Below are 11,235 nucleotides of genomic sequence, written 5' to 3'. Positions count from 1 at the left end.
TATATATATATACACACACGTATTTTTTTAAATTCTACATAAATAATTTTAAATATTAATCCTTTGCGACCACAGCGTTAAATCGTTATATACAGGTATTTATTCAGATATTGAGATAAATAGGAATGTTAAATATCGAATCAAACAAATATATTTCAGAAAACTTTAATTTATATTTTTAACTATCTTAAATTTATTTGGAAATGAAGAGATATCCTAAAAACTGCATGGTCTATTCTTCGTATCCTGAACATGATTCACAAACAATGTGCATTAAAAAAATATATGTAATTCTCAATGAATTTTGAACAACCTTGAAGGAACGACAGTACTTTCCAAGAGAACAAATAAACATCTGACTCATCAAGAAGAAATTCTTTTCTATGGTCCATATTTATTTTATCTTTGATTCTAAATCGCCACCTACGTTTGATGCTTCGTCAGCACAGTAATTTCGAAGAAAGCTGGCCGAGGTAGTTGACTATTTTGGCTTCGTCTCGAGCCAGCTGCTAGTGATTCAGTCATGCCAGGAATAATACGGAGAAGAGCGTGTCAGCGTCCTCTACAAAACGAATAAAAATTATTTTTAGTAAATCAGCAACTTCAAGATATACTGACAGACTACGCTGCAAATGTTCAATACAATAAACTGTTAATAGTGTCTATTACAATGCGATCGTATTTATTGTTAATGCAATAGAAATATTTCATGAAAAAAATATAAATTATAATAGACTAAATTCTTCCACAATTTTGTAATAAAATTCTATTAAATAATCGAAATAAAAATTAAGCTTGATCATAAAAAAAAAATCCTTTGTTATTTATTTAAAGTTTTTCGATCTATTTATGAAATTGACACAAAAAATAGAGTATTTATTTACAATTAAATAGTATAGCGCCATCAACTGAAAATATGATATGTAGCAATTTATATGTATTAATTTAATTATATAATTTTTTGAAAAAATATGTACATTGTAAAAAATAAAATGTTAATTTTAACTACTTTAAAGACACATAGTGGACTTTCTGAGACATGCAAAAATGTTAAAATTAATATTTTTGTTAATTTTAACATTTTTGCATATCTCAGAAAGTTCACTATACTATAAGTTAAAATTACACTTTTATTTTTTAGAGTATATATAAAATTTAATTTTTTTTTTAATTAATATAAGTTTATTAAACAATAAAAATAGTCAACGTACTTAAATATACAGACGCGCGCACATTTATACATATATATATATATATATATATATGTGTGTGTGTATGTGTGCGCGCGCGCGCGCGTGTGTGTGTATGTGTGTGTGTGTACGTATGTATGTATAAAGCAAATAATCATAAAACTTATAGGATAAGATATATAGAAGTAAAAGTATGTATGTAAAACGTGAAGTATGTATCTCTTTTTTTATTTTGAAAATCCATTTTACAATTCGTCTAATAAATTATATTATCGTGCAGAAAGTAGTAGATTCTTATCCTTATATTCACTATATTCACTACATCTGCATTCACTCATATATAAGTATAGTTTTTTGAACTTCTGATTATAATATTAAACTATAGATTGATAACTGCTTTTCCAAGATGAAATATTATAGCATTCTCAGTAATCTCTATAATTAGATAATAATTGCACTTCACACACATTTTAACTAAATGGCTGAGAAAGAGATAAATAAGAAAGTGTTTTTTTGTTTGTATATTTTGAAAACAGCATTAAAATATATATTAAAAGACAGATTATATGAACACAAAATATTAAATATTTTTGAGCATATGAGATATGCTATTTGCTTGACACAACTATGTGCACATGTATAGAAATTGTTGAACAGTTCACTGCACGATGTATACAAATATTTTTAATGTATCACTTCACAACAGCAAAATGAATTATCTAATTCGAATATAACTTCGAATTAATAAGGAAAGAAATTTATAGAGATAACGAACGTTAGAAAATGTACTTGTCGACACTCTTTTTCTTTCAAATATCATTTTTTATTCACTTCACTGAACAAGTACTGTGATGTCATTATAAGAAGGGAGACGACGATTTTGCCGGGATTTTCTTCGTTCCTTCGTCTTCGACTTCCAACTGATTATTATTACGACTAGATGTAGCATGAAATAGGGACGTGTGTCAAGGATCCCCACCGAGTTACTTCGCGGGAGACTACTTTAGAGAAACTCATGAGCAACGCGAACTCTACGGCCACTGCAAGCGAACGCTTCGACTCGCGCGCGATTATATTTAATAAAATATCCATTATTCGTGACTCTTTGATATATCTTCTAAAATATTTTCTCGTATATAGCATATAGATTAAAAAAATAATCGTTGCATTATCATAACGTCGAAATAGTATTGTATTTTATTACATTTCGAAGAAGAAATTCCTACGTAGTCAAGTCACAAAAGATAAATTCTTTAAACTATTTAAAAATAACTTAAAGAATTTTGTAGATCCATGCATTTTATATTTTTGCTGTAAACATTTTATAACATTTATGTTCTACCCACAATTGTTAACGTTTGACTGACTAGTCGTTACTAAACTTTGTTTCCTAATATTGTTATTTTAAGTAACTTTCATATAAATCTATATATATATACAAATATGTAAGTGTGTGTATGTGTGTGAATTTTAATGTTCTTTGTTAACAAAATTTAATTTAAAAATTCATGCTTTTCTACAATTGCTTGTTTCATTAGTAGTTGTAATTGTCACAAAACAATGAATATTTTTTATTGTCGATGATATCTACCCATATCTAAAAAGGCAGATATCACAAAAAAATAGATGTTCAGTTGAATACAATCTTTTACAAATCATATATTATATATTAATAATTTACGAATAATTTACTTTTCCAAGATTAGTTATCTATAAAATGTTTTTTGATTTCTTTGCCTTGAAAAGTTAATTCAGTCCAAATCTATTCCTTGTTATACGGCGATTACAAAATATATATATATAACTAATTTTACAATGTCAAAAAATTGATAAATTATCGTTTATAAATAGATTTTTCCTTAATTTCAATATCATAATGTATCATTCAATATCATGCTGTATCATAATGTAAATAAAGCTTTCTCTTAATTTAATTTTAACATATATGATATGAAATAAATAGTAAAAAACATTTATATCTATTTAAAACAATTTTGCATAACTTGCAGAGAGAAAAGAAGCCTATTACGCGGTTCCCGCGGAGACGGGTGCCAGTATTGAAATAGATGCGAAACCTCATCAAGATTTAAAGGAAAATATAATTCTGAGATCTTTATCTCTCGACAAAAATGATTTACCATTTGAAATACAACTTCAACCTGGTGATGAATCGTTGCCTTGGCGAAGAGGACGCGTTCTACCTCGAACTTATGATTCACTTCCATGGCGGAAAGTACAAACAGCATCAAGAGATTCTTCACTGGATAAGCTTCAAGCTTTCGAGAGTCAAATAAAACCATGGACCGAGGAAGAAGTAATTTTGAAAAAAGCTCCCAAAGTTACCAAGGATGTAACAACAGAAAGATTAGAAGAAGTTCAGTTAAGACCGACGAAGGTTGAAAAAAAAGATATCCACGGATTTAATATAGAACTAATTAAGTTGAAATCCGTGCCTAAAGAAGCAACAGATAAAATTATAATAACCGAAGAATATGCCAGCGATAATATTACGACTGAACTTTATAAGGAGCAAGAGGATAATACTCTGTTAAAAACATCGCGTCGTTTAGATGAAACTTTGTCGAAAAAAGAGAAACAGGAGAAACCAAGATTATGGTCGGAGGAACAAATTGTTTTAAAGAAAATAAAACCAAAGACAAAAACAACTTCCGAATTGGACGTAGAAAAAATAAATTTTCTTGAACAAGAGGACACTTCTTTGCTTTCAATTGTAAAGGATGCAGAAATACAAAAATTAAAAAAAGAAAAACCTATCACGGAGAAGGTAGAACAACCTAAGCCTTGGACGGAGGAAAAAATCGCTTTGAAAAAGGCAAAACCGGAAAGAAAGGAAATACCTAAGGAAATCCTCGAAACTGTTTCATTGAAACCTTTGCAAATAGTAAAGAAAGATCTCGTGGAATCAACGTTAGATAAGGCAGATCTAAAACCAATTTTAAAAGAAGAAGCTGAAGCAATTTCAACGATTACACGAATTGATGTCACTACAGACAAAAAAGAGAGAAGAGCAAGCAAAGACGTGGATAAAACAATCATAGATAAGGAAGATAAGACAAAACCATGGACAGAAGAAAAAATTATTTTGAAAAAATCTAAACCTATTCAAAAAGAAATTGAAAAAGAGATAATAGAAACGGTACAATTAAAGTCATCTAAATTTATTAAACCAATATCTCCAAAACCAGATTTGGAAAAAATAAATTTGAAACCTGTCATAAAAGAAACAAAAAATAATAGAGAAATCGATAAAACTGCTGAATACGTTGAACAAGAAGATATTACATTGCTTCAAGTTTCAACTGAGATGTACGATGATATTAAATTAAAAGCAGATACAAGAAAAAAGTTAGTACGAGAAGAAAAACATATCGACGAAGATATTACGACGTATAAAGAGAAAGAAGATATTACTTTGCTTAAAGTTACGTCAGAGCATGAAACCAACATTCATAAAAAGATAAAAAAGCAAGAGGACGTGCCACAAGAAAAGCCTCAGTCAAAGACATGGATGGAAGAAAAAATAATCTTAAAAAGGACAAAACCGGAGCAAAAAGAAATATATAAAGAAACTCTCGAGGAAGTATCATTAAAGCCAACATCAAGGTCAGATAAAGTAATATTAAAGAAAGAATCAATAGAGAAAGTAGATTTAAAACACATCAAAATAAAAAGTACAGACTTGACTGGAGTCGTACAGCAAGAAAACGAACCATACCACGAAGAAGAAGATAAAATAATTATAAAAATGGACGAAGATATTGAGTCTACCAAAAAAATAAGCAGTGAGAAAAAATCTAAAAGTATACCATATACGGAAAAGGAAGATACTACGATCCTCGATATCAATAGAACTGATAATATAATTGAAAAATATAAAAAAGAAGGAATACCATGGGTTAGAGGTAAAAAAGCAGGAGAAAAAAAAGAAGTTGAGGAAATAAGAACACCTCAAATAATTAAACCTGAAGTTAAACTGGAAGAAGATAAACCTACGGAAATTTCCGAAGCTCCATGGCGCCGTAAACCAAAATCATCAATTCAAAAAAAGATTTCAGAAACTGAAACTGATAAAACAAAATTTGACATTAAAGAAGTATCCAAAGCAACATGGCAAAAATCTGAAAAAAGTAAAACAACGAAATCTATTGAAGAAAAAGCTCAAATTGAAGATTTCACATCTGTTGTACTAAAACCGGCAAAATGGCACGAAAAACCGAAAGAACAAAAAATGATACAAGAAATTACACTACATTCAGCAAAACAATTACCTAAAGAAAAAGAAGACCTCACGCATACACCGGTGAGAAAGGAAATATCCAAACCAGAAACTTCACCTGAAAAAATCGATGAAATTAATGGAGATATATTAACAAAAAAAATGGACATACCATGGAGACGTGCAAAAAAATTAACTCAAACTGAGCAGAAACCTGAAGATTTACAGTTAAAACCTATTAAAAAAATAATAAAACCAGAGGAAGCACAACCTGAGGAAGTTATATTGAAACATGTCAGAAAACTTCCTAAAGAGGAAGAATCAAAAGATGAAATCGTGTTGAAACCAGTACAAAAAGAAACAGTTGAAGAGAAACCGGAACAGGTCCGATTGAAGCCAGTGAAAAAAATGGACAAACCCGAAGAGCCGAAACCAGAGAAAATTGTATTGAAACCTGTGAGAAAACTTCCTAAAGACGAAGAATCAAAGGAAGCAATTACTTTGAAACCAGTGGAAAAGGAAAAAGTTGAAGAAACACTGGAGGAGATCCGATTGAAGCCAGTAAAAAAGACAGAAAAACCCGAAGAGCCGAAACCAGAGCAAGTTGTACTGAAACCTATTAAAAAGCTCGTCAAAGAAGATGTATCAAAAGAAGAAATTACTTTGAAACCAGTAGAAAAGAAAAAAGTTGAAGACATACCGGAAGAGATCCGATTGAAGCCAGTGAAAAAGATAGACAAACCTGAAGAGCCAAAACCAGAGCAAATTGTATTGAAACCTGTTAGAAAACTTCCTAAAGACAAAGAATCAAAAGAAGAAATCACTTTAAAACCAACGGAAAAGGAAACAGTTGAAGAAACATCAGAGAAGATTCGATTAAAACCAGTGACAAAAATGGATAAACCCGAAGAGCCGAAACCAGAGCAAATTGTACTAAAACCTGTTAGAAAACTTCCTAAAGACGAAGAAACAAAGGAAGAAATTACTTTGAAATCAATAGAAAAGAAAAAAGTTGAAGAAATACCGGAGGAGATCCGATTGAAGCCAGTGACAAAAATGGATAAACCCGAAGAGCCGAAACCAGAGCAAATTGTACTAAAACCTGTTAGAAAACTTCCTAAAGACGAAGAAACAAAGGAAGAAATTACTTTGAAATCAATAGAAAAGAAAAAAGTTGAAGAAATACCGGAGGAGATCCGATTGAAGCCAGTGACAAAAATGGATAAACCCGAAGAGCCGAAACCAGAGCAAATTGTACTAAAACCTGTTAGAAAACTTCCTAAAGACGAAGAAACAAAGGAAGAAATTACTTTGAAATCAATAGAAAAGAAAAAAGTTGAAGAAATACCGGAGGAGATCCGATTGAAGCCAGTGACAAAAATGGATAAACCCGAAGAGCCGAAACCAGAGCAAATTGTACTAAAACCTGTTAGAAAACTTCCTAAAGACGAAGAAACAAAGGAAGAAATTACTTTGAAATCAATAGAAAAGAAAAAAGTTGAAGAAATACCGGAGGAGATCCGATTGAAGCCAGTGACAAAAATGGATAAACCCGAAGAGCCGAAACCAGAGCAAATTGTACTAAAACCTGTTAGAAAACTTCCTAAAGACGAAGAAACAAAGGAAGAAATTACTTTGAAATCAATAGAAAAGAAAAAAGTTGAAGAAATACCGGAGGAGATCCGATTGAAGCCAGTGACAAAAATGGATAAACCCGAAGAGCCGAAACCAGAGCAAATTGTACTAAAACCTGTTAGAAAACTTCCTAAAGACGAAGAAACAAAGGAAGAAATTACTTTGAAATCAATAGAAAAGAAAAAAGTTGAAGAAATACCGGAGGAGATCCGATTGAAGCCAGTGACAAAAATGGATAAACCCGAAGAGCCGAAACCAGAGCAAATTGTACTAAAACCTGTTAGAAAACTTCCTAAAGACGAAGAAACAAAGGAAGAAATTACTTTGAAATCAATAGAAAAGAAAAAAGTTGAAGAAATACCGGAGGAGATCCGATTGAAGCCAGTGACAAAAATGGATAAACCCGAAGAGCCGAAACCAGAGCAAATTGTACTAAAACCTGTTAGAAAACTTCCTAAAGACGAAGAAACAAAGGAAGAAATTACTTTGAAATCAATAGAAAAGAAAAAAGTTGAAGAAATACCGGAGGAGATCCGATTGAAGCCAGTGACAAAAATGGATAAACCCGAAGAGCCGAAACCAGAGCAAATTGTACTAAAACCTGTTAGAAAACTTCCTAAAGACGAAGAAACAAAGGAAGAAATTACTTTGAAATCAATAGAAAAGAAAAAAGTTGAAGAAATACCGGAGGAGATCCGATTGAAGCCAGTGACAAAAATGGATAAACCCGAAGAGCCGAAACCAGAGCAAATTGTACTAAAACCTGTTAGAAAACTTCCTAAAGACGAAGAAACAAAGGAAGAAATCACCTTGAAACCAATTGAAAAAGAAAAAGTTGGAGAAAAGCCGGAGGAAGTCCGATTGAAGCCAGTAAAAAAGATAGAAAGACCCGAAGAGCCGAAACCAGAGCAAGTTGTATTGAAATCTGTTAAAAAACTCGCCAAAGAAGAAGTATCAAAGGAAGAAATTACTTTGAAACCAGCAGAAAAGGAAGAACTCAAAGACATAAAGTCACAACCAGTATCTGAAATGCTAACAGAAATTATAGAGGAAAAACCCAAAAGTAAACAGCCAATAGAAATAATTGAAACTCCTTGGCGACGTAAGCGAACAAAGAAAGTCGTTGATTTTAAGGATGAAGTAACAATAGTGCCTATTGATCAAGAAGAATCTGTTATAGACGTTTATGAAGAAAAAGAAGCAATGATAATTACAAATAAAGATACTCAAGATCTATTTGAACAAAAGTTAGAAACTGTGCCATCATTTAAAGAAGATAAGGTAACAGACGAAGTTATTACAGGTGAAGTTTCGTGGAGAAAGAATAAACAAATACATTTAAAGACAAAAGAAGAAAAAGAAATGGTTATGTTAAAATCCATTGGAGAAGTGGAAAAATTAGACCTAAAACAACCCGAAGGACATGTATTAGCTTTTATAGAAGATGAAAAATTACCCGAAGAGACATACGAGGAAGACAAAGTTTTCGAATTAAAATCCGTAAAGCTTGCAGAGCAAATAGCAGAAATTTCAGAAGAGAAAGATGAAATCATTACTGAATCAGTTGTAATAAAATCTAAGATAAAAGAAAAAGTGTCTGAAAAAGTCGCTTCTAATATTATCGATGAAGAAGCTGTCAAGTTACAAATTAAAGCAGATGTCACACAAGTAGAAGATCGTAAGAGAAAACGTAGACAACGTACTCAGGTCGACATATCAATTACAGATAAAGATAAAACGATAGCTCCAAGATTTATTCAAAAATTACAACCTGTTATCGCTGAGTTGAAAAAAACTGCCAAATTTACATGTACTCTTATAGGAAATCCATTGCCTGAAATTTCTTGGTATAAAAATGAGCAAGAACTCCATGCAAGCGAAAAGTATACTATGACTATATTTGAGACAACAGCAACCTTAGAAATCACAAACGTCAAAGAAGAAGACGCTGGAATGTATTCTTGTAGGGCATCTAATCCAGCTGGTGTGGCAACATCCACTGTCAACCTTGTAATATTTGGTAAAAATATGAAATATAAATTTTTTAACTTTTACAATTTGGATTTATTTAATTGTTTGATATTTTTACTTGTTCTATTAAATTTCTTTTATAGATACAGGAATATTATGAGATATATAATTTTTATAATCTTTTTGTAAAATTAGATAAGTTTACATTTTTTACTACAAATACTTCATTTAAATATATATATATATTAATAATTTTTAATTATATCAATAATTTTTAAAATAAGAAATAACATCTATCTATAAATATAAATAGATTAACAATAATTTACGGGATAACTAATATAAAGTAGATGTACGACATACGGTAATTATAAATATTAAATATCACATATTTTCAAGAATGCAAAATATTTATCCTTTCAGAAAAAGAAGAGGAAGGCATAGCTCCGCATTTTTCAACGCCGATTAAACCGTTAATGATTGAAGAACATACACCTGCTTTATTAGAATGTATTGTAACCGGTATGCCAATACCTGAAGTGAAATGGTATCGTGACGAAAAAGAAGTAAAACCAAATGAAAGAACGGAGTTGAGTTTCAACCCAACTACGGGAGAAGCTAAACTAAAAATTTTAGAACCAATGTCCGAAGATGAAACAATTTATCGTGTTCGTGCTATAAATAAATATGGCCGCGCTGAATGCAGAGCTAATTTAGTGATCAGTAACATCGTTAAAGTGAGCAAGCCAATTGTTCTCAGAGCACCGCGAATTACACGACCTTTGTCTGCTTTAATAATTGAGCGTGGAAAGTCTCTGAAACTTCTAGCTGATTTTGACGGCATACCGAAACCAGAAGTCAAGTGGTTCCGCAATGGTATTGAAATTACACCGACTAACAAACGCAAAATAGACATTTATGAAAGTACAACCGAATTAAATATAATAGAAGCAACAAACAAAGATAGCGGCAAGTATGAGATAAGAGTTCAGAATGAAGTCGGTGAAGCGAGAAGCTCGAGTTCTGTTACTGTTAAAGAACGCAAAGACACTATGGACGAAGTAAAAGCACCAATGTTTGTGGAACCTATTCAGCCTCAACTTGTTGCAGAAGGAGAAGTTGTTATCATGGAAACACGAGTAGAATCATATCCAGCAGCATCTTTTCAGTGGTTCCATGAAAGCAAACCTCTTGAGGTACTTTTTCCAAGTTCTGTGCTTGTTTAAAATAAATCTTTAATGTTTGCGTGTAACGGTATATCATCCACAATTTCATTAAATTAATAAAAGATATAATTTGTTGCAGTCGACACCACAAGTAAGAATTGTGACTCAAGAAAATCGATCAATCTTAATGGTGAAAGAAGTCACATCAGAATTTGCTGGTAATTACACATGTCGTGCTGAAAATGTCGGTGGTTCGGTTACTTGTACAGCCACCGTTAATTTGATGGAAATAACATGGGAAGAAGCAATTGAATTAATCTCACCGACATTTGTAAAGAGACTATCACCTATAAAAGTTATGGACGGTGAGAGTGTTAATTTAACCTGCGTCGTTGAAGGGAAACCAACGCCCAGAGTGGAATGGTATCACAACGACATGCCAATTAAAGAAGGAAAAGAAATTACAATTATTCAGGATATGGAAGGTGTTTGTAGTTTAGCTATTACCGAAGTATTCCCGGAAGATGCTGGAGAATATACCTGTCGTGCTGTGAATCCTGTTGGCGAAGCTGTTTGCATGTCAACGCTCATTGTTGAAGGTATATTATTCGACGCAAACAGCTATGATTTTAAATGTCTATTTTACAAAATTTACTTTTTTTAGCGTACGAGTATGTGCCGGATTCTGAAATTGCATCTTCAATAGTCGCGACATCTCTTACTACAGGACAAAGTGGATCAGAAGAAGATCTTCTATCTCCGAAAGTAAATACAAAATCTAACATATCCAACAATATATCCTATAGGATTATATTTGGTGTAATATTAGATATTAAAATTGATTTTGACTTTAGGAAACTCCTATTTTCGACACTGATATAGAAGAATCTGTACCAGAGATAATAAAGAAGCTTCCTCAGTTAGTTCCTACTAAAGATGGGGAATTAACTAGGTATGTTTAATATTAAATGATAATTATATCAAATACGAATTAATATGTACATCTGATAAAAAAGTTTATATATAATTAAATATA

At 31.6% G+C, this 11,235-nt stretch overlaps 1 protein-coding gene and 1 long non-coding RNA gene across 11 annotated transcripts in view; one reads left to right on the top strand and one right to left on the bottom strand.

The window, feature by feature from the left end:
- The window catches only part of LOC108745965 (titin), an 86,358-nt gene that overhangs the window by 30,312 nt on the left and 44,811 nt on the right, over window positions 1-11,235 (top strand). For all 10 annotated transcript variants that reach the window (XR_001939131.1, XM_018482470.1, XM_018482454.1 and 7 more), the window contains 5 exons: window positions 3,200-9,082; window positions 9,457-10,229; window positions 10,339-10,798; window positions 10,864-10,964; window positions 11,054-11,151. Coding sequence is in view for 9 of the 10 variants with exons in the window: in XM_018482470.1 (XP_018337972.1) it covers window positions 3,200-9,082; window positions 9,457-10,229; window positions 10,339-10,798; window positions 10,864-10,964; window positions 11,054-11,151 (7,315 nt within the window). In the remaining variant the exon portion in view is untranslated. The remainder of the gene's footprint in view (window positions 1-3,199; window positions 9,083-9,456; window positions 10,230-10,338; window positions 10,799-10,863; window positions 10,965-11,053; window positions 11,152-11,235) is intronic.
- The window catches only part of LOC108746045, a 57,863-nt gene continuing 46,779 nt past the window's right edge, over window positions 152-11,235 (bottom strand). The window contains exon 3 of the long non-coding RNA XR_001939136.1: window positions 152-562. This is a non-coding gene — a long non-coding RNA (uncharacterized LOC108746045). The remainder of the gene's footprint in view (window positions 563-11,235) is intronic.

This window comes from Trachymyrmex septentrionalis, unplaced genomic scaffold (assembly GCF_001594115.1).
Source record: "Trachymyrmex septentrionalis isolate Tsep2-gDNA-1 unplaced genomic scaffold, Tsep1.0 scaffold107, whole genome shotgun sequence".
NCBI lineage: Eukaryota > Metazoa > Arthropoda > Insecta > Hymenoptera > Formicidae > Trachymyrmex > Trachymyrmex septentrionalis.
The sequence above is the reverse complement of the archived record's forward strand: the minus strand, read 5'-3'. Positions and strand labels throughout refer to the sequence as shown.